This window comes from Podarcis liolepis (genome assembly GCF_965112155.1).
Source record: "Podarcis liolepis genome assembly, chromosome: 15".
NCBI classification, from domain to species: domain Eukaryota; kingdom Metazoa; phylum Chordata; class Lepidosauria; order Squamata; family Lacertidae; genus Podarcis; species Podarcis liolepis.
Genome location: NC_139566.1, coordinates 27,554,637 through 27,578,197, shown reverse-complemented (window position 1 = coordinate 27,578,197; position 23,561 = coordinate 27,554,637). Strand labels below are relative to the sequence as shown.

Sequence of the window (23,561 nt, the reverse complement as noted above, 5' to 3'; positions counted from 1 at the left end):
GGTCCCTAGCAGAAATACATCACAGGGGTGTGGTCTACAGCAGAAAATCTGTTAATCTGTCTGCCAGGATACCTAATAATGGTCACAGATTGCATTACCTGGGCAGCCAGGCCACTCTTTTGTGATGAAAAATACTTACGGTAATTCCTGAGTCCAGGTCACAGGCTCACTCTATTCATACACAGATACACCCTTAAGACAAACACATATACAGATGTTAAGACTTACCGTATTTTTCGCTCTATAACACGCACCCGACCGTAACACGCACGTAGTTTTTAGAGGAGGAAAATCCGTAGGCATGCCACCCGTAGGCATTCCCTCCATAACACGCACAGACATTTCCCCTTACTTTTTAGGAGGAAAAAGGTGAGTGTTATGGTGCAAAAAATACGGTATTTTGTATGCAGTATGCAGCCATCCATGTGGCATAAAAAGAAACTTTGAAAATATTTTATATTACAGATTACGCTCATAACCACAAGGTATACTTCACTCTAAAGCATTAAGACCATTTCTTAATATAGTTGCTGTTGCGACTGAGATGGAAGGGAGATTACTATTGTTATAGAAATACGAGGGGATCCCCCTAAACACTAGGAACAAATAAATATTAGGATTTTGACTGGGATATGGATTAAAACATAAACTGCAGGGCTGTGTCAGACAGGGAATTCCTGGGCTGCCTTATGCAAATCAGCCTGGCTAGCTGAGGGAAGAGCATTACAACAGAGAGCCATTGAGGGTCTTCAGGAACTTCTTGTCCCAGGTGTGACCAGAGACTGAGATTTGGAAGGTTGCCAGGGTAACTGTTCTGTGGGAGGACAAGGTGCTTCTGGGAAGAAGAAAGGGGAAGAAAGGCCGAGATCCATCTTGGTGAGGTAGAAGGAAGGACTGCCTGCAATGCTTTGGGTCATGCTGTAAGATCTGGACCTCCTCCATGCAGACTGAGGGTGTAAATAGGCGAATAAACCCTATTTCTTAAAGCACAAGAGTCTTCACAGTGTCTTCTATTCTCCAAAGGGACACCTGTTGGTGCCTGTGACCCCATGTGCTCTGGCCACTGTTTGGCAGAAAGAGGGGGCAGGCACCAGGCAGGCACTACAGTGGTACCTCAGGTTAAGTACTTAATTCGTTCCGGAGGTCCGTTCTTAACCTGAAACTGTTCTTAACCTGAAGCACCACTTTAGCTAATGGGGCCTCCTGCGGCTGCCGCACCGCTGGAGCACAATTTCTGTTCTCATCCTGAAGCAAAGTTCTTAACCCGAGGTACTATTTCTGGGTTAGCGGAGTCTGTAACCTGAAGCGTCTGTAACCTGAAGCGTATGGATTTCCTGCTCTTTATTCAGCTCATAGGAGCAGCAAGGAGGAGGATTTGGGGCGCCTCCGGGAGGCTGCCTGGGACCCAGTGCTGCAGCGAGCAGCAGCAGCAGCCCTGCTGGTGCCCAAAGGCAGTAGGGAGAGCCCTGAGCGGCAGGCCTGGCAGCACCTTCCTCTCTCTAGCTAGAAACTTTACCCATCCCAAAAAAGCCCTGCAGGAAAGCCTTTTTTGTATGTGCCAGAAATAGGGCTGTATTCAGTTGATCTCTTAAAACCAGGAATGGGGAACCTGCAGTTTCCTTGGACTGCAACCCCTGTCATCCCTGGCTGCGGTTGATGAGGGTTGGGGGCTCCAAAAGCCAACGGCCACATATACCTGCCTTAGACTGATGGATGGATAAGAAGCCTTTAAAATCAATGGCACGAGGCACATGAGTCAGAAGAAAAATGATCCACAAAGGGTTGGTTGCGATGCTTTTTTTTTAAACAACAAGAAGAATCTTTTAGTGTAGCAGCACCTACACTGTACTCTTGCTCTTCGACGTCTGATAAGAACATTTTCGTTTAGGCAAGCCTGTGAGGTTGGAAAGCTGTTTTCGTGAATTGTGTGTGAATAAAGGTGTCATGGTAATATTAAAGGTATTCTTTCAACAGAGTTGGTTTCCAGTTCCCCATTCTCTGTGATGGGGGTGTGGGGGTGTGCAGTGTCAACCTGTTGTGTGTGTTGCGTTGATGCTGCTCCTTCAGTTACAAAACAGATGCTCTTATAAGAAAATAAGAAGAATTAATAAGAAGGAATCCTCGTAACCTCATGACACAATATTAATACTAATGTTCAGGTATATGCTGAATCTCTTACAGAACATATGTGATTTACTAAGATGTTTTTGAGTCACAGGAATACTCTGTGAGAACCAAATGTGATATATTTAGTATGTTTGATGGGTCTGAATGCAGATATGAATTTATTCCAACCCCCTTCAATACAATGTAACCATACCATAACCTGAGACTATACAAGGACCTGGAAGGCCTTGGGAACTTTGCGTGCTGTCCTACTGCAGAGGATGCCGTCCAGAGACTCATAAAATAACCTGGCCAATTCTTTCAGTGAGTCTGACCATCTGGTAGGTATGAAATGAGTGATGAATTAATGAATCCTTATTGCTTAGTACTTAGTGCTTATTACTTGTTAATCAATAAAGGGTTGTAATCTGAAGAGAACTGTGTCATTTCGTCTTTCTTGAAAACACTCTGATAAAGGTAAAAATGGAATTAACTCTGTTTTCATAAGAAGCCTACCCCACTATCTAGAACGCTGATGGATGGATGGATGAATAAAACTTTATGTGCCTTAGTTAGCCATCGGCCATAGCAACAAGAACGCTGTTGTGTTTTTAGTTTGTTGCTGGTTTTAATTTTTTTAATAATTGCTTTTACTAATAATTTTACTGCTTTATTCTTTTTGTAAACTGCTTTTGTCATCTAGTCCAACCCCCTGCAATGCAGGAATCCTACCTAAATGAAGGGAACCTCTGGGACATGAGATGCCCTCAGCAGTGCCCCCTCCGAGCAGTGCAGTTGATGGGCACCGATAGAGGAAATGAGCGGTGGCTCCGGTAGAGGCATCAACCTTTTCATCTGATTCTTCCATCTCAAACATCAGCTTCCTATTGTAGCTGCAGCACAGCAGGCAAAACCAAAAGACAATAAAAAACCCCTCACATGAGGGAGTTCTGACAGCCCCCTTTGCTTACTGAATCTCTGTATCCTGTCTGAAGTTAAAAGTGCAGGAGGATTGCCAAGGAAAACACAGCGACAACCTCTCCCAGGATCTTCTCCCCAGGGACCAGGTTCCCTCAAGTGGAACTAAAGTGGTTTCCTGCTGGTCTTCAGCCCCAATGCCATGAAGTAATAGGAGCAGACACAGGACCCCCCTCCCCGCAGCTGTGCCAGGTAAATTCCTGGCTTGGGCACATCATTGGAGAGGCGTTTTAGACACTCTTGTGTTCTCCTGAAGCAGTCCTGCAAACCAGTGATCACCTCCATAGTGCTGTTTGAGTGTGTGTGTGGGGGGGGGGAATGGAACCTCAGAATTTCCAGCTCCACCAGGCAAAGATCACCCTATCTTCCCTGTCTCTTTTCCCTGGAGTGTTGTGTTTTTCAGATGGTAAGCCTGAGGGTAGGCACAGTCTTGTTTTGATTTTGTGTAAGCTTCTCTGAGAGGGATGCGGGTGGTGCTGTGGGTTAAACCACAGAGTCTAGGACTTGCCGATCAGAAGGTCGGTGGTTCGAGCTCCTGTTGCTCAGTCCCTGCTCCTGCCAACCTAGCAGTTTGAAAGCATGTCAAAGTGCAAGTAGATAAATAGGTACCGGTCTGGCGGGAAGGTAAACGGCGTTTCCGTGCGCTGCTCTGGTTCACCAGAAGCGGCTTAGTCACGCTGGCCACATGACCCGGAAGCTGTACGCTGGCTCCCTCGGCCAATAAAGCGAGATGAGCGCCGCAACCCCAGAGTCGGCCACGACTGGATCTAATGGTCAGTAGTCCCTTTACCTTTAAGCTTCTCTGAGAGCCGCTTTGGCTATACGGTGGGGTGAAAAAGTGCTTGAAATAAATAAATAATATGGCCTTGCTGGGTGGGGCTCATGGGATATGTAGTCCAAGGAGATCTGGAGGGCACCAGGTTTGCTAAGAATCCAAAAAAAGAAAGATGCAATGCTAAAATATGGCTCCTCTCTGTCTCTTGGCAACTGGCAAACATTTTGTCTCCGTTTTCCTTAGGCATGGAACTCTGGGCAAGGATCTTACCAGACCTTGATTATACTTGCACTTTTTTGCGGGGAGGGAACTATTAAAAGTCCATTGAACCACAGCATTGCTTAGCTTTATAAACAGGCAGCATGACACAGTAGTCTTGTACATAACAATCCTTGCCCCACCCTCTGTTTGATTTACTGACAATTTAAATATATTTACAAGATAGAGCCAAACTGGCAATTGATGGCCGGAAGAGGCCTCTGGCACTGTGTGGAACAGCAAACCCTTTGGGCAGTGATGCTTGCTTTATTGAGACTCCAAATAAGCAGGGTGATGGTTTAAAGTTCCCGGGGGTTATTGGGTGGGTATCATCGGGTGCTATTTCCCCCCTTCTGTTTGCAGTGCTTGAATACTACTGATTTTGCTTCTTTCCCCACCCCCACCCCCTCAGCTGTGGCACGTTTTGGATTCATTTTAGCCACCAAAAAGGGCCGTTCCTGCTCTGGCATGGCACTTGAGAAATCGGTCATCATCACAGAGCCCAAGGGGTGCCATCCCCCCCACCCAAGAAATTATACAGGGAGGAAAATTGAATTCTGCCAACTTTGCAGCTGGCATGAATTAGGATGGGAAGGTGTGCTCACATTTCAGATCTTCTCCTTCTCTTGCTAGGCGAATGATGCGTCTCTCTCTCTCTCTCTCCTGAGTGCTTTTCAAACTAAGGAATGATGAGAGCTACTAGGGTGCGGGGGGAAGAACTGAAATGCTGTACTTTCAAAAATAATGTCTCGTGGTGAGAGGGGCTGATTCTGGTGCAAATTACGCATTTTAAGTGTCTTTATCAGGGTGTGTTGGACAGTTAATGCCGTAAATGGGATTCTGTGTAGGCTGGGAAAGGAGGCTAGGGGTTCTTCGGGTTAGGCAATGTTTCTCAAACTTAGGTCCCCAGCTGTTGTTGGACTACAACTCCCATCATCCCTAGCTAGCAGGACCAGTGGTCAGGGATGATGGAAGCTATAGTCCAACAACAGCTGGGGACTCAAGTTTGAGAAACACTGGGTTAGGGTATAGGGGGGCTTGCTGTGGAGATAACTGGGGAGGTCGAGGTTTCCATGTGTGAAGACCTACTCCCTGACTATTGGAAGCTTCAACAATGCCATTGCTCACACAAGCTTTGGCTTTGCTTTGGGCGTTGTTTTTTTCTAGCTACCATGAGGACTGGCAACTTGGTTTGCTTGTTTTGTAAGAGCAAAGTGAGGTTCTTAGAATGCAGCGTGAATTACCAGATTCTGCACCTGAACTGCATGTTCTAGGTTTCACAGCTTGCCTGTACGAATGCTTCCTTCAGTAGCAGGGACAGGGGAAAGCGGACTTCCAACCTCCTCTTTCTGGCCCTCACAATTCTTGTCAGGTCACATTCCTTACTGGCCTTGCTCAGTGCCCTTAAGTGGTTTTTGCCTGGCTGGAATGTGTCTCTGAACTGCACTTGATTGGCTGGCTGGAGGGACTTCTGTGTGTGGCTGAAATGTTAACCTATCACAAAAAAGTAAGAGGCACTTCCGCTGCCCCATGCGCTTTTGCTTCTTGCCACACCCAAAATTGAGCTTCTGAAAATGCTTCCTGTATCATACGTTATTCCTATTAAAGACTACTTTAGAGCAAGTTCATCTGTTCCAACATTGCAGAAATCACAGCTGAAGCTGGGCCTCTCTTTTCCCTCCCTTTTCCTGCAAAGGTGTCACACGTGGGTCCTGTAAGGCGATCTGTGGCTGCCAAGAGCCAAAGTCCTATTTTCTCACGCCGATGAGCAGGAGACTTTATAAAGGAGTCTCTGGCTTTGACCCGTTGGCTTCGTGGCCTGGCTGAGCTCCTGAGTTTCCTCCTCAAGGGCATTTGCTTGACCCCGGGCAAGCTTGTATCTTGATGAGCGGCAGGAACAATGAGTAAGAGGATGATTTTCTTTCTCATTTTGCACCAAGATGCGCCTACCTGCACAGGGTCTGCCTGAAGCTTCAGCCTGTCGGCAGAAATGTATAGGACACATGTCTCTCGCCGCCGCCGGAGCCAAGCCCTCCTTGCTTCTGCCTGCAGGGCTGGCTGGCTCTTGCCTGGTCTAAGCTGGGCTGCAGCTTCTATTGCAGTCCTGTCCTGAAGGCAGTCAAAGAACATGGGCCAGCCAGCCATTCCTCTCTTGTTTGAAAAGACACAAAGTTCCTCTTGGCATTCATAAAACAGTTGAGTTTGATAGGAGGCTAATCTAGTTCAACCTAAGAATCATGGCTAAAGAATCCCTGACAGATGGCCAGTCAACCTCCAACAAAGGAGAGTCCACCACCTTCGAAGGGAGTCCGTTCCGTTCCTTGTGCGCATATTTTCACCTCTTGAGGAGGGTTTGGGGTGTGGAACAAGGGTGTGTGTGTCTATGCACACTGTCCTGGAGGAGAAAAAAGGCCCCCTGGCTGTCTGCCCCCTCCATCCTAGGCAGGCAGGCAGACATCAGCGGGTGGCAGCAGCTGTGATTGAGGCTTCTCTGCACTTTGGGTCCTTGGGTGGTCATCAGGCTACTGGGTGGAAGAGGCCATCTGGGTGGAGATAAAAGTCTCTATCACACCATGAGTGGACGGCAGCAAGTGGCTGTGGCTGTTGGAGGAGTCGGAGCTCTGGTAGAGCACCAGGCTACTGGAGGAGACTGGATGGAAAGGAGAAGAGGGAGGGGAAAACACCCATAAGCACATGTGAGTGTAAGCAGGGAGAGATCATCACTTGATATGACATGATAATACGATAATCTTTATTGTCATTGTCCCATACAGAACAACGAAATTGAAAAAACCTACACCAGACATTCAAAAACCAACAAGCCTGCTATCCCAGCCTGGTTAGCCCCCTAAAAACTCTGATACCCCATAATTAAATACAATATACTCCCATAGAGACTACCTTATACTGCATTTCCTTAGGAACATAGGCTGGCTTACACTGTGATGGACCATTGGTCCAGCTAGCTCAGCAGGGTCAACACTAGCCAACAGCAACGTATTTCAGGTAGGGGTTGCTCCAAGCCCTACTGGAAGATACTGGGGATTGAACCAGCCACCGTCTGCAGGCAAAGCAGGCACGGAGCTACAGCCCTTCTTTCAGTTCCTACACCCGCAAAAGGGAATATACACACATGCGCGCGCACACACCCCTCCCAAGCATTTTAGGGTTGCAGTGCTTAGTTCAACCTTCCCCAACTCCCATTGGTCCAGGCCAGCACAACTATATGATACTGGAGCAGAAGAGAGAGCAGCTGCGAGTCAGTGTAGGCAATACTGAGCTCAATGGGCCAATCTATAAGGTGGTTCTTTGTATTCCCACAGCACAGATGTGGTGGCTGGGGCTGATAGGAGTTGCAGTCCAAAACATCTGGACAGGCATCAGATTGAGGGGAGACGGCTTGGACAAAATCCAGGGATAGCCCACCATAAGTAGACTACAACTCCCATCATCCCTGATGAATGGCCATACTGATTGGGCTGATGGGGGTCATAGTCCACATGGACTGCCCCAACACTAACCAATAAACACTGCAAGTTACTGTCTTGAGGATACAATGTTTATGAAATCCCCCTGCTCCACCAAAGAATGGAAAGCCCTCAACGTTGGCAGGAGCTTCAGTTGCGCATTCTTCAAAGCAGGGCTCCCCACCCCCACTTACCAGCAGGGCTAGAGGTGAGTCGATGGCTGGGCTGGAGGTGCTGGATGGTGGCATCCTGGTTCTGTAAGTGAATGGTGGAAGCCTGCACGGGGGGCGTGTGCATCCCAGACTCTGTGTGTGCCTCGGAGTCTGATGTGAACACCTGTAAAATATGGGAGGGAGAGTGAGATTAACAACACAATGAGAAATATGGAAACTGCTGGTTTTGGGAATTTCAGACATTAAAATTAAAAAATTGATTGAATTAGAAGAATATCAACAAGCTGGAAAGTGTGCAGAGAAGGGCAGCCAAGATGATCAAGGGTCTGGAAACCAAGCCTTATGAGGAACGGTTAAGGGAACTGGGTATGTTTAGCCTGGAGAAAATGGAGAGGTGATAGGATAGCCAAATATCTGCCGCATGAGAGATGGAGCCAGCTTGCTTTCTGCTGCTCCAGAGGGTAGTGCACGATGGATGGCTGAACTGACGGATTCAAAGGACAAGGAGATTCTGGATGTATATTAGGAAGAATTTTCTGATGGTAAAAGCTGTCCAGCAGTGAAGCAGACTGCCTCAGAAGGTGGTGGACTCTCCTTCCTTGGAGGTGTTTAAACAGAGGTTGGATGAGTTCAGATTTCAGGGCATCCTCCTTTCCCGGCTTCCCCATCAGCCCATCTTACCTGCTTGGTTGGCGTCAGGCTGGCCAAGGCACTGAGGTTGGCCGTGTCTGTGATCACCATGGTCTGCGGCAGCAGCCCAGTGTGGGCGTACTGAGCCATCTCTGGTTTGTGGCCGTAGAGAGCTAGGGGACCAAAAAGGCATGAGAATAGAGGTTACCGTATATGGGGGACTCTTGAGGGAGAAGGGAACCATGGAGTTAACTCCGGTTTCCAAGCATCTCTAGGGTGACCATTATCCCTTATTTACTTTTTAATCATCCTTTGTACCCTGCTCTCCTTCGTCCAAAAAGCTCAGTGCTCTTAATAAGGGAGCCCTTCTGGTTTCATCCTGAACAACAACCCTGCAGAGTAGGTTCCCTCTCTCTACCACCACCACAGCTTCTTCTTCTGAGGATATCCTCCTGGGGCTGACAGAAAAAAGGAGGAGGGTGTTATTTCAGAAGGCGACCAGGGGAAGGAAGGGAACGCTTTCAAGATGGCCGTACAAAGGCGTGGGGGTTAAGAGGAGGGGGAAGAAGGGAGGCCCAGTGTGGTGTTGTGGTTAGACTAACAGACTAGGACCTGGGAGAGCTGGATTCAAATCCCCACTCAGCCATGAAGCTCACTGGGTAACCTTAGGCCAGTCACCGACACTCAGCCTAACCTACCTCACAGGATTGTTGTGAGGATAAACAAGGAAGAGAACCGCGTACGCCACATTGTGCTCCTTGGAGGAATGGTGGGGAATAAATGTAAGGAAGCATAATTGAAATATACTCAGAGTCGCAAAGTGATTTCATGCTCTTTATTCAGCTCATAGTGGTGAGGAGGAATGAATGAAAGTCCCCTCACAGTATCTGCTTTATATACATTATTTACACAATGGGCTGCACCTGATTGGCTAATTCCGGAATTCTACTGTAAGCCAATCAGGTTGTGGATTCACTTCTATCTGGAGCAGGATTGGGTGGTTCCTGCCAACCAATCATACTGCTGCATTGTTCTAGGACCAATCAGACTGCTGCATTCTGAATCCTATTGTTCTAGGACCAATCAGACTGCTGCATTTTGGATCCTATTCAACTCAGTACATAACAATAATAATAAAACAAGGCGGGGGCAATTAGCTACGCTTTCCTCACAATCCGTGTGTTCCTTTTAAAATGGGCAGGCTGATCTTCCTTTGCAAAGCTCTGTGTGGCTTATAGGAGCCTCTCCATATCCTTCCATCCAAACGCTGCAGCATCTGATATTCGGAGGCAGACTGCCACTCCGGCTCAGTTTAGCTGCCAAGTCTAGTAGCCAAGGGTAGGTTCATCCTCTCTGCATTTGCCTTTTCTCTAAACCACCGCATCTTGCGGCAGGAATGTTCCACTCCAGCCTCCCTCCTCCCCCCCACCCCCTACCTGATGTCCTGCAAGTGCTTTGGACTACAAGTCCCATCAGCCCCACCCAACACAGCTGTATGATGAGAACACAGCTGTGCTGACTAGCTGGAGATGATGGGACATGGAGTCTAAATTATCCACATTGAGTTGAACAAGGCCTGTCGTGAGTCTTTGGCCCACAATTCCAGGGAGCCTCCCTCCCTGCCTTACTGGCTCCCCAACCTACCATGAGGTGCCTGGATCTGGGCCATGGTGGCCATGAAAGGGCTCTGGTTGAGATGGCCCTGGACCTGTTGCATGATGGGCTGCTGGTATGATGGGTGCAGCTGCTGGGAGAACTGGACTGGCTGCAGGGTGGTGAGGCTACTGCCCATGTTGTTGATCACTGGGACACTCTGGGGCTGGGTGGAGGCCAAGCCTGGAAGACAGGAAAGAGCATCTTCAGTGGTTCATTTTTCCCTCCCAAAAAACACCAGCTAGTAACAGCCAGCCAGGGAGCAAAGTCTCCCTCCCTTTTTTTCTAGGAAATTTGCAGCGGTGGAAAGCGAGAACCAGTGCTTGTCGTTTTGAAGCATCCTGGCACTGTTCTGCAGCTTTACTTCAGTGGGTCTTTGAAATATACTCGGAGTTGAGTGTGGATTTCATGCTCTTTATTCAGCTCATAGTAGTGAGGAGGAATGGAAGTTCCCCCGAAATGTCTGTTTTATATACATTATTTACACAATGGGCCCCACATGACTGGCTAATTCCGGGATTCTCCTGTAGGCCAATCAGATTGTGGATTCACTTCCACCTGGAGTTGGATTGGGTGGCTCCTGCGGACCAATCAGACTGCTGCATTCTGGATCCTATTGTTCTAGGACCAATCAGACTGCTGCATTCTGAATCCTGTTGTTCTAGGACCAATCAGACTGCTGCAATTTGGATCCTATTCAACTCAGTACATAACAGTCTTGCTGCACAATGAGGACTAGAAAGCTATTTTTTGCTACTGTGTGCAAATGGCATGCCTTCCCTGTGTCTCTCCTCACTTACCGATGACCAGAGTGGAGGCCCCTGTGTTGGTGAAGGCTGGTGTGAGCGAAGACGTGTCTCCCGGCCCAATTGCCATGACGCCTGGGAGTGATGCCATGATGAGGTTCTGGGTTTGCTGGCTCAGGGTGTGGTTCTGCTCTAGGCTGTGCAGGGCTGTCAGGGTGCTAACTGGGGGGAGAGAGCCCCCCGGAGCGGAGATCTGTGCACAGGAGAAATAGGGAAGAATATCAACATGCTTTTTGAGACAAGATTGTGGGATATACATTTGGGATAGCTTAGAAGTGGTGTGATATTAATTGCATTTATTGGCACGCTTGGCAGTAAGCAGAACCACTGGCAGATTTGTGGATGACTTTCAGGAGATCTGCAAGGATTTCTGGTCCCCAGTTGTTCAACAAGAGCAGCAACAAAATGGCTCCCAACCGTCCAATGGAGGCTAGTTCCCCTTTGGGACTAATAGGGTGCCAGGCAGGGAGCCCAACAGTAGGTGGTGCCAACGAGCCGAGGCAGTGCTTGACTCACCAGCTTTGCATCTCCTGCAGAACTAACTGAGCACAGGCCAGGGGAAGAAGCATGGTGCAAGATAGTCTGGGTGGTCACAATGGAATTGCTTCCCCCATGCTGGTTGCCATCTGAGGAATCTGTCTCACTGACGGGCTGCTGGTTGTACCTCATGCCGGAGTCGGAAAAGGAGAGTTGTTGTTGCTGCTGCTGCTGCTGCTGCAAAGGGGATTGTTCTATAAACAAACAAAAGAAGGGGGAGATAATTCTTAGTAATTTGTGCTTAAGCTGAGGACGCTTAGCTCTGATCTCAGACAGGGCCGGCCCTACCCTTAGGCAGAGTGAGGCAGTTTATTTAAACCATCAATTTCTTCCTCCACTGGTTCTGCTGAGAGACCACATGTCATGGACTCTTCTTCAACTGTCACCCAGCAGCAGCCAATCCATCCGGCTATACCCGAAGGAGCGTCTCTACCCCCATCATTCAGCCCGGACACTGAGGTCCAGCTCTGAGGGCCTTCTGGCAGTTCCCTCACTGCAAGAAGTGAGGTTACAGGGAACCAGGCAGAGGGCATTCTCGGTAGTGGCGCCCACCCTGTGGAACGCCCTCCCATCAGATGTCAAGGAAATAAGTAACTATCTGACTTTTAGAAGACATCTGAAGGCAGCCCTGTTTAAGGAAGTTTTTAATGTTTGATGTTTTATTGTATTTTGTTGAGGTTGGAACTTAACAGGTTAAGTTCTTCCCATGATGCCACACCATTCTGACGTCATTTTTGGAAGCTTGGGAGGAGCTTGGGCAAAGTTTGCTAGTCCCACTCTGTGCGTTGTGGGGAAAGGATGCAGTCTTGTCATGGCTGCAAATAGTCCAGGATAATCCTGAGAAATGTCGGAATAAAAGCTGTAAATAGACAAACCGGTGCTGTGTGTGTTTGTCTGGAACGTGACAGTTTACACCGCTGTGCGAGACTCTGCTAAGACGTGCCTGAGAGCTGCGCAAGAGGAAGTGTGCCGGGCAGCCATAAATCGCTAATTGGAGTCGCAAATCAATTAGCGGGGACAGCGGCAGATAAATCAATTCCACAGGTTATGGGTAACCTAAATCATCGCTTGTAAAACTGTCACAGGAATGCTTTGAAGTCGGCGATCTGAGCAACGGAAGCCGGTAGGAGGCGGAGGCAAGCGGCTAGCTGGAAAACGCAGGGGTTTGCCTGTGTTGCTGAATGCTGTGGAGCCAAGGAGCTGAGAGCAGCAGGGAATCGTTTCTCCACGGAGTAGGGAGTGCCAGATAAGCTGAACCTGATTGTAAGTAAGCTTGGGCCCCTTGGGAGAACGGGAGAAGATGGCAGAGAGCCAGGATGTACCGGTGGAAAAGCTCACTCTAAAGAGTTGGGCAACCTGGAGGCAAAGAATAAAGGGGTGGTTCCTGGTCCATGGGCTTTGGGAAGCAAGCCAGAGGGAGCCACTACCACCACCACCCAGCGCTAAAGCGGCTGGAGACATTGCAGGCTGTGAGGCTGCGTTGCCTGAAGATAGCCAGCAGAAAATGCAAAGAGAGCTGGAGATGCTCAAGGCATGCGTTGATGCATCACTGAGACCCCACTTAGAGGGTGTGAAATCAGCGTGGGCTGCCTGGAATATACTGAAGGGTTTGTGTCAAGCTTCAGCGGGAGGCCAGAGCCCTGCAGACGCTGGTCTAGAAGCCCCTATTCCCCAATCAGCCTCAAGGAGTGCTGGTGCGCAGATCGGGGGGGCCAAGAGTTCCAAAGGCGAGTTTAAAGGACTTTCAACTTGTGCTGAAGCGAAGAGCAGCTTCAGGGGGGGCGAGGCTGGTGGGAGGCGCCGTTCCAGAAGGAGGAAGGCCAAGCCAGCTGGGAGCCCCGGGCAGTGTTTTTCCACTGGAGTTCAACATCTGCGTGGCAGTTGCCCCCACCGGAGCACACAGGCGCGGCAGGATGTTGTCAAGGACACTTTTCATGGGAGCCAGTCGGGTTTCCATGGCAACAGGCCTGGGAAGGCAGGCAGGCGTAGAGCTGAACCAGGTGGTCGTGGTAAACAACAAGAGTCTTATCAAGTCTCTGCGAGCATGGCTTTGTTCGAAGACGGCCGTGTGGAAAATCCCATGTTCTGCTTTGTTATTGACTCTGCAGCTAACCGCAACATGGTTCCAGAGACCCCTGCAGTCGAGATGTGGAATTGCAAGGCAGTTCCAAAAGGACAAACTGTGCTGTTTGCAAATGGGCAGAAAAAGAATGTAAACAGTATTGTTGATTTACATGTGTTTGTCTTACAGGAGACGATGAAGTTTTGTACCGTTCCTGGGATACACCACTGTCTTTTATCTGTGCCTTATTTGTTAAAAAAGGGTTTCCAGGTTTGTTTCCAGGGGGATTTCTGCACAATTTCCAGAGGAGGGAGGATGCTTGCCAAGGTTAAAAAGGGGCAGAATGATCTCTTCATTCTTAAAACGTCTCTGGAGGGTGATGGGAAGGTTGAGGAAGCACAAGCACTGCGTGCTACAATTCCCAATCATGATGAATGTGTTCATGCTTGGCATACACGAACAGCTCATAGTTCTCTAGAAGAACTACAGGTGCTGCCGGAAGTTTCTAAAGGGTGTAGGATTTCAGAATGTGGACATGCTGTAAGTTGTGAAACTTGCAAACTGGCAAAGGTAAAAGGATGCAGTTATCCAAAAGTAGAGAGGATAACAACAAAACCTTTTGAACAAATTCACATAGATTTGTGGGGTCCTGTAAAGGAACCAAGTCTGGGAGGGTCAAGGTTTCTGCTTACGATGCAGGAAGATTTTACGCAGAATACCTGGACTCACGGTCTCAAATCCAAGGATGATGCAGCACAGCTGATCAAACGTTGGATTGAGGAGGTGGAACAAAGGTTTGCCACCAAAGTGCAAGCTGTCACAAGTGACAGAGGTGCTCAATTTACAGGTTCTGCTTTGCAGAAGTTCTTTCGCAAGAAAGGAATACGTCACACAGTGACTTCACCCAATCAGTGGGGGGTGGCAGGGCTGAAGTGTCAGGCTCTAGTTAAAACTGCACAGGTGTTGCTGAAAGATTCTGGGTTACCTCCAAGGTTTTGGCTGGAGGCAATCAAGTATGTGAGCTTCACCTGGAATCGGACCTACAATTCCATGGTAGGGGACACACCATTTAGGCTGTTGCATGGCAGGAAACCCCAGATTCATTTTTTGCGTATGTTCGGGTCACATGCATCTGTGTCAGTACCTGCTGCTTTGCAGGGGCCAGATGGATCCAAGTTCCGGAAAATGATCTTCTGTGGGTATGAGCCAGCAGCGAGTGCATGGAGGTTTGCATTTCCATCAGGTGATCAGAGTAAGTTGCTGATCAGCAAGCACGCTGAGTTCTATGAGCAGGATGAAAAGTCAAAACCTGCTGTCAAGCGTGATGTTCTCTCAGAGTGTCTCTCTGACTCAGAACAGGAAGATTCAGAGGGGGAGGAAGGAGAGGCTGAGTCTGCTGATGACGATCAGGTAACTGACCAAAGTCAGGAACAGGAGGAGGTATCTGTAGTTTCTCCACAGGTTGTGAAAAGAGAGGCCAAGAGTGAGCCTAGTTCTCCTGTGAGTGTAATGGAGAGGATTCGAAAACGCTTTAAGTCAGAGGGGGAATCCCGTGATGCTGAGGACACATCTTCTGGTGGCAGTGAGTCAGAGGTAACATCTGAGTTTGTGCCCAGAAGGTCTAGTCGCTCAACAAAGGGCATTCCACCTGAAAGATACCAAGCGACAAGTGCGTGGGCCAGATTCGCACAGTGTGATTCTGGGAGTGTTGAAGAGGTTCAACAGGTGCCTGGGAAAGATGCCGGGACGGGGCTCAAGGCAAAGGGAAAGGTGTTGAACTCAAAAGGGTCTTGTCAGAAGGTGCGGCAAGAGGGGGTGTTGAGGTTGGAACTTAACAGGTTAAGTTCTTCCCATGATGCCACACCATTCTGACGTCATTTTTGGAAGCTTGGGAGGAGCTTGGGCAAAGTTTGCTAGTCCCACTCTGTGCGTTGTGGGGAAAGGATGCAGTCTTGTCATGGCTGCAAATAGTCCAGGATAATCCTGAGAAATGTCGGAATAAAAGCTGTAAATAGACAAACCGGTGCTGTGTGTGTTTGTCTGGAACGTGACAGTTTACACCGCTGTGCGAGACTCTGCTAAGACGTGCCTGAGAGCTGCGCAAGAGGAAGTGTGCCGGGCAGCCATAAATCGCTAATTGGAGTCGCAAATCAATTAGCGGGGACAGCGGCAGATAAATCAATTCCACATATTTTAAATATTTTGTTGCAAGCTGCCTAGAGTGGCTAGGGAAACCCAGCCAGATGGACGAGAAAGAAAGAAAGAAAGAAAGAAAGAAAGAAAGAAAGAAAGAAAGAAAGAAAGAAAGATAGATCTGAAATGCTTCCATTGCAACTGGCCATTGTGTGAACTGTAACTTGTAACAAGTTGTCCTGGACTTTGCTTTTCCCCCATCCTCCCTCCCTCCTCCTCACTCTTTCCTTTTGGGCTGTGTCCTTTAGATTCTAAACTGGAGGGCAGGAACTGGTGTGGTGGTGGGGATTGATCCGTAAGCTACTATGGGAGTCATTTTGGCTGAAGTCTAAGAGCTGTGTGGGTGGGGAGAGATTTCAAATAAATAAATAGTGCCTGACACTCACCATGGACCTTGCTTGGTGAGAGGGGTGTTGCTGACTGGAGCAAGGAAGAGCCCAAGCTGGGCACAGATCCGGGCTGTGGCCCACTGTAGCTGTCCATGGCGAGCTTGTGCCGGAAAGCCTCCTCCTTCCGGCGGTTGGCAAACCAGTTGTAAACTCTCACCTCAGTCACCAGGTTTGAGCCCAGACCCTGGGCCTGGGAAGGGGAGACACCGCGCTGGATGCACTCTGCCCTGCCAAGAAAGGCCATGGATTTGTCAGGTTGGGGACGGGGCTTGTGTTAAGGCGAAGCCATTTCTCCAAAGGGAACCCCTTCAAATTAAAGCAGTGGTGTGTCTGTTGCACCATTTCCAAAGATATATGAGCTGCATGAAGAACATAGGAAGAGCTCTGCTGGACCAGACCAGTGGCCCATCTAGTCCATCATTTTCTTCTCACAATGAATCTCCTCCATGAATCTGTCCAATCCTCTTTTAAAGCCATCCCTATTGGAGGCCATCACTGCCTCCTGTGGGAATGTGTTTTGTTCCATTTTCCCAATGTTTCCTTCCCTGGGAGTTTTCTCCTTTAATGCGACCCTTCACTTGATGTAAAGGCCGCTTCCAGAAATCTAGCAGAACCTAGTGGACGTTTAGCACTCCTTTCTATGTTAGGAAAATACGTCTGTTCCCGCTTCCCTAGAAAATCATGGAATGAAATCTGGGGTGATATTTCAGCTACTCCCCCCCCCCCCAAGGATTCTGAGCCCTGTAGTTTGTTACGAGTTCTTGCTTCTAATTATAATTTGGTGAAGGGTGAACCACCATGGCCAGAATTATTTGAGGAAGGAAAAATGTGCTTTGGATGTACAGTGGTGCCCCGCAAGACGAATGCCTCGCAAGACGGAAAACTCGCTAGACGAAAGAGTTTTCCGTTTTGGAGGTGCTTCACAAAACGAATTTCCTATGGGCTTGCTTCGCAAGATGACAATGTCTTGTGAGTTCCTGCTGGTTTTTTCCCCTCCCCCCCTTTTTCTAAGCCGCTAAGCCACTTATCAGCTGATCCGATCAGCAGATAAGCCCAGTGGCTTAGCGTGGGTTGTCAGCATCCAGGGCAAGGCAAGTAATTTGCGCCCCCTAACCCGTGGATTTGCGCCCCCTAACCCGTGGATTTGCGCCCCCTAACCCCCAGATGTTGTGCCCGGTGCGGCCGGCCCCCCCTGCACCCCCCACGCTACGCCACTGGATAAGCCGCTAAAAGCCGCTAATAGCGCTAATAGCGCTAATCCGCTAATCCGTCAATGGGCTTGCTTCGCAAGACGAAAAAACCGCTAGACGAAGAGAATCACAGAATGGATTCTTTTCGTCTTGTGAGGCACCACTGTATTTTAAAGGTGTGAGGAGCACATAGGCTGACAGCCCCTAAGCTATGAAGCATTTCATAAGATCCCAGTATAGGGTGCAAAAGAATCCTATCGTCCCTGACTGTAGAGGTACTTTCAGGTAATTACTTTTGGCGCCTCCTTTGCATTAATTATAGTCTAACCATAGTTGGCTCAGATCTCTCTGTACTTTTGCATTTTTAGTCCTGAGGTTCATCTAGACCTCACAGCTGATTATATGTTTAGGTCTAATTTGGGGTGAAATAGTTAAAGTGGGGGCACAATGAGCAAGGAATTATTAGTCCCAGCTCAGCCCAAACCAATGATTTACTTCCCCCACCCATTTCTTCCCACCCCCTACTTTGTGTAACATAAGTAAGAGCCTGCTGGATCAGGTCAATGGCCCATTCAGTCCAGGATCCTGTTCTCACGGTGGCCAACCAGATGACTGTGGGAAACCCGCAAGCAGGATTTGAGCACAAGAACACTCTCTCCTCCTGTGGTTTTCCGCAACTGGTATTCAGAAACATCACTGCCTCCGACTATGGAGGCAGGGCATGGCCACCGTGGCTTGTAGCCCTTGATAGGCTTATCATTGCATGAATCTGTCCAATCCTCTTTGAAAGCCATCAAAGTTGGTGGCCATCACTGCCTTTAGAGGGAGCAATCCCCATAGTTTAACTAACTCACCTTTCACCAGCCCTTTCCAGGCACAGTCCGCACCTTAAATATCCGTGTCCAAGTCCCTTTCTTTCCGCTCTGGTGCTTGCCCTGCGAAAACCCACTCTTTAAAGCTCATTTGGAGCAAACAGCAATCTGCGAAAAACCAGAATTGACTTTTTCTCCAATGGAGTGCTAAAATGTGGGCTTTTGCAGGGAAAACTCTGGGGCAAAACAAACAAACAAACAAACAAACAAACAAACAAACAAACAAACCCATGCTTGGACAAGGAACTTTTAAGCACAGACTTGTGCCTGGAAACATCAGGGCAAAAGGTAATTGTGGATAAGTGCTATGTATTGCATTAGTTTTTTCATCTAGAAGAACAGGATGCTGGGCTAGATGGGCCAGTGGCCTGATCCAGCAGCGTCTTCTGATGTTCTTACGTTCTTAAAAGAGGGAGCTTCCTCCATTCACCTGTTGCACTCCTCCACCAAGGCTTCCCGTTCCTCCTTGCTGGGATTCTTCTGCCTCTCATAGGCTTGGAAGAGGATTTGCTGTGAAGCTGGGCCCCACTTGAAGCGATTGCGTCTGCCTTTCTTCGTTGGCAGGTCCTCTCCCATTGCATCTTCCACCATAATGCCCTGGCCAGCGTGGGTGAATTCTGGAACCACAGAAAGGGTGGGGTGCAACCATCTCTGGGGCAGCCCTTATGTTGTGGAACTCCCTCCTTTATTCTTCTTCTTTTTTTTTTTTTTGGTCAAACACACATCTCTTTGCCCAGGACTTTAGCATCTGACCCACCATATCCTTGTGGTTCTAAATTGTTTTAAACAGTTTTTAATGTTGTATTTTAAATTGTTGTCTGACCGTAGGTTGAAGGCTGATGATGATGATGATGATAATCATCATCATCATCATCATCATCATCATCTGTCCATTTCTTGAATAAACCAGGTGGGAGGAGCCGGGGGGGGGCAAACAAAGCAAGGCGTCTAAAAAGCAACTCAGCAGAATTATAGAAAGTTGAATGAGTTGGCGGCAGGGATGACACATTGTGGGGGGGAATGGAGTTACTAGAACATTTTCTAAAAAATGTTTAGGGGTACTCTCATTTTGACTCAAGAAAATCACCGTTTTATAGGTCAAATTGGGGGAAATAAATACAGTAAATGGACAAAAGTACAAAGATTCACAAAATGTTTAGGGTATGTGTACCCCTGCGTCCCCCCAGAAAAATTTTCTGCATGGAAACATAGATATAAAAGCATGTGTTAAGGGTAGGGGAAAAACCCCATCTCATTGTCTGGCTAGGTCACTTCCTGGTTCATACTATTTTTAGCATCCCCCAAAGACAGAAGCCCACCCTACAGGAAGTTGTTGCTCCCTGCGTATCTTCTAAGGCTGGGTGAAGAATGCTCCCCTGAGCCGGATCATTCATCTAGATACGCAACAGGCAGCCTCATCTAATAGATGGAGACTTCCTTTTGGTTCTGCAGTAGGAATGAATGAATGATCCACACAGCAGGCTGACTGACAGGCCCAGGCAGAGGATCCATGGTCAGCCTCTTCTTTGGGAGTGGGTCCTTTGGGTTCTGAGCAACCAGAGGCTCAGGTTCCCTTGTGCCTTTGGCAAGCACCTGTATCAGTGCTTCCCCATCCCTTGCACCCTTGGCAGTAGGGCGGGATGATATATATCATCCAGAACTAGTTTGAAGTCCATATCGTGATACCGGTTTCGTAATTTTTGACCTGGCAATATATCGCAAATCATGATATGTGTGGGTGGGTGCTATGCAGAAATCACAATGTGGGGGAAAACGTGCAGCCAGCCAATGCCTCTACATAGCTCCATCTTTATTTCAGACATGGTGATATATCAGTATATTGTGATGTTTAGCTGTTGATATAGCACAATGTTGAAAATCAGAGGAGCCTACCCACCTTGCCTGGCCGTCCAGGGCAGCGGTGGAGCTGGCTGGCGGGTTCCTAGTCACTCCAAGCAGGAGTGGAGAGGCACAGTTTTTGTGCCTTGACAGGGGCCAACCTTGCCAACCCCAGGCGCACCCCGGGCAGCAACTTTCAGTCACTGAATTCATTTATTTCTCGCAGCACATTTGAAGCTGCTGGCCATGTTTTGTCCAACTAACAGGAGCGACATTTTGCAGGCATGGAAATTCAGCAAGCATCATGGCACACAAGTGTTGCAACCTGGCCCAGAATCCCTTGCAAATGTTGGGCTGACCGGCTCTGCTGCTGTTGAGCAGGTACAAAATGGCCTTGCTCTGGTACGTGCTTTGGGGCTAGGAAAGAGCTGCTGGTTGCTGTACTTACGCTGAGCCACCTCTCGCTGCTTGCGGACGTACCAGGTGTAGAGGGCAGCCCTCTTCTGAGTTTTCATGGGTGTGCCCTTGTTGAGATGCTGGGAGAGGTGGGATTGATTCAGGCCTGTGGTGTCTACCACCTCCCGCTGGGGAATATTGTGCTGCTGTAGGTAGGATTTCACCATCTTGGCTACCCTCCAGGGATCCTCTCTGGAAGGAATATAAAGCACACACTACATGAAAGAGGGTTACAGGGGGTTGGACTACAGTAGATGACCCTTCATGTCCTTTCTGCCTATGAGTCCTGAGAAGCAAGGAGAATCAACCAATGACATTTCTGGTAGTAGATGTTGGGTCAACACTAGAAGATGCTGTTCAGTCTCCTCTGTTTAGCAGGCTGTCCCAGCTAAATAAATTTATATTTACCATGAGTGTCTACTTGTTAGGGTTTTAGTCTTGTTTTAAATTTATTTGTCGTTTTTGTGTTTATAAAGTGTTTTTCATTATCTTATGTGTAAAGGGCCCAGAGATGGTGGTTTAGAAGGTGGTTAATAAATTAATTGTAATAGTAATATTATTATATACAGTGGTACCTTGGTTCTCAAATGCCTTGGTTCTCAAACACCGAAAACCCGGAAGGAAGGGTTCCGGTTTTCAAACGTTTTTTTCGGAAGCCGAATGTCCAATGTGGCTGTTGGAAGTCAAATGGACTTCCGAAATGGATTAAGTTTGGAGCTTTTGTTTCTGCTATTTATTTTGCATTTTTGTTGTTGAGGCTTTTCTGGTTAATTTGTTTTGGTGATCGTGTGGAACCCTGTTCAGCTACTGATTGATTGATTGATTATGTGACTGCAGAAATGGATAAAAGCCCCTCATCCAAACAATGACTATCATCAGTGCAGGTATAATCTACAATACTGTCTTATTTATTTTATAGTACAGTACATTAATTATTGCTTTCATTTTATGGGTCAATGGTCTCGTTAGATAGTAAAATTCATGTTAAATTGCTGTTTTAGGAGTTCTTTTTAGAAGTCTGGAATGGATTAATCTGTTTTACATCGCTTTCCATGGGAAAGCACGCCTTGGTTTTGGAACGCCTTGGTTTTGGAACGGATGTCCGGATCTGATTAAGTTTGAGAACCAAGGTACCACTGTAGCTATTAAGTTGTATGCACAACATGGGAGATTGTTGAGTCAACCTCTTTAGAACATTATGGCACATTATTCCTATCCTATTCCTGGATCAGGCCAAAGGGGCCTCACTGTAGTCCTGGTCTCAAAGTGGCCAACAAGATGCTCCAGTGAGGAACCCTCAAGCAGGATTTGAGCATCAGAGCACTCCCCACTCATGCTTTACATTTTGTATTCTATGAATACTGGTCATTGACGATAATAAAGAGCTGAATAGTTTTGTATTGTCTTCCTGTGCTCCACTCCATATTGCTGTTTTATTGTGCTCCTGTATTTTGCATTTTTCTATTTTGTTATTTAGTGGAGTTGGGGTTTTTTTAGTGGAGATTGTGAAGCTGCTTTGTGGAGGAAGTTCCTCAAAAAGCAGCGGAACACATTTTAAAAAAGCAAAACACGGAGTTAAGGGAAACCCCGAGCTTCTTTCAAATGATTGAAGCGTGAACTAGCTCGTTCTTTCATAGCGCAGTTCAAAGTGGTCCTGTTCACTGTCTCGCAGGCTGCTTCCCACCCGCTAGGCCTCGGCCGGCTGACACTGGTGCCCCTTATTATCCTTCTCTGACCCTTTTCCCAGCACCAGTTCAAGCTTCCCTTTTCGCTGGGCTTCTGAGGTCCCTTTTTTTAAGGGCTTCTCACCTCCCTTTTGTTACCTGAACAATAAGTAACCCAGGTAGTTAGTTATAAACTCAAAGGGAACAAGAGCCTGGTTGATAATTTATAGCAGCATCACAAATTTAAATGGAAAGTAAATATCAAGTTGTTAGCATTAAAAGAAAACCCAATCCCGGAGAACTGGGAAAGCAACATTCATGGGGGGGAATGCCTCGATGTTCCAGTCCTAAAGAGCCTTTCGCTTAAATGTTAGTTTCCTTTTTTTATTTTGGTTTAACTTGCCCGCTTTCCAACATCTGTCTTCTTGCTATTCATTTTCTATGCTGCCTCTCCACCCCATTATTCTCCACCACTTCCTTGAGCAATGTTGAGCTGGGTTTCTGAGACCCATTCTTGGTACAAGAAAGAGGACCTTTGATCCCTTTGAAAACTAATTTGGTATTCCTGCTTCGGACCGAGCCCTGGATCACCACCGCTCGCACCATCCCTGGTCTTTGAACCCTGAAGCCTGCATCTTTGTTGATTTCATTGAATAAATTGGACTTGGAAAGGACAGAGGAGGAAGAAAGGTAAGAACTGTTCCTCCTGGTAACATTTCCCCCCTCTCTGTTGAATTTGGCCTTTAGGCTGGCCTGTGTACTGTGTGACACAACAAATATGATGTTGCAATTTGAGCCCAGAGCCCCAACAGCCGTTGCCATTCGCAGCAAAACAGAATCTAAATTTTAAAAAACTCCACCGCATCAAAAAATACAATCCACTTTCCTACTCCTGCCTTCCCAAATTGATTAACTTAATATTGCAATTTTAAATCCCCCCCCCCTCTTCTCTCTCTCTCTCTCACACACACACACACAATATTTTCAGTTTGCTATACAAGGAAATATTCACATTTTCCTCTTGGAAAAAACGCAATCCTAACACATTTTAAAAATTGATCTTAAACACTCCATTTTTAATTCTCCGCTTCTATAATTTGAACCAAGTAATGGCACTAAGAAGCAACAGAAAATGATTGTTCTCTATAGCACAGAGATTTTCAGGCTTTTGGGATTCTGTTCAGCGCTCGTCTACCGGCAATTACCAGCACAGAGCATAGAGTCCTCTGAGGCTGCACCTTGTAGGGTAAGATTGGTAGTGGTGAACAAAACTTGCTTCCAAGTAAGTTTTTCTGCCATTACTGATACTCTCCCAAGAGGAGGGGAGGTAGCCAACAGGGTGCCTTCCAGATGTTTTTTGAGCCCAGCTCCCATCAGCCCCAGCCACATCTGGTGGACATCACATTGGTTTGGTCAACCTGAGAGGAATCCTTGATCATCTTTTAATATTTCTGCAGAAGGACACGCCTTGGAAAAACCCCCCACTGCTGGAGCAGATTTACAGCACTTAAGA

The 23,561-nt window shown here is 47.6% G+C and overlaps 1 protein-coding gene across 4 annotated transcripts in view; it reads right to left on the bottom strand.

The window, feature by feature from the left end:
* Positions 1 to 4,190: 4,190 nt before the first annotated feature.
* HNF1A (HNF1 homeobox A) overlaps positions 4,191 to 23,561 on the bottom strand; it is a 54,431-nt gene continuing 35,060 nt past the window's right edge. For all 4 annotated transcript variants that reach the window (XM_083478652.1, XM_083478653.1, XM_083478651.1 and 1 more), the window contains 9 exons: positions 20,377 to 20,576; positions 18,520 to 18,706; positions 16,025 to 16,254; positions 11,363 to 11,577; positions 10,841 to 11,039; positions 10,032 to 10,223; positions 8,439 to 8,560; positions 7,779 to 7,920; positions 4,191 to 6,767 (listed from right to left, as the gene is read on the bottom strand). In XM_083478652.1, coding sequence (XP_083334778.1) covers positions 6,640 to 6,767; positions 7,779 to 7,920; positions 8,439 to 8,560; positions 10,032 to 10,223; positions 10,841 to 11,039; positions 11,363 to 11,577; positions 16,025 to 16,254; positions 18,520 to 18,706; positions 20,377 to 20,551 — 1,590 coding nt within the window. In that variant the 5' untranslated portion in view covers positions 20,552 to 20,576 and the 3' untranslated portion in view covers positions 4,191 to 6,639. The remainder of the gene's footprint in view (positions 6,768 to 7,778; positions 7,921 to 8,438; positions 8,561 to 10,031; positions 10,224 to 10,840; positions 11,040 to 11,362; positions 11,578 to 16,024; positions 16,255 to 18,519; positions 18,707 to 20,376; positions 20,577 to 23,561) is intronic.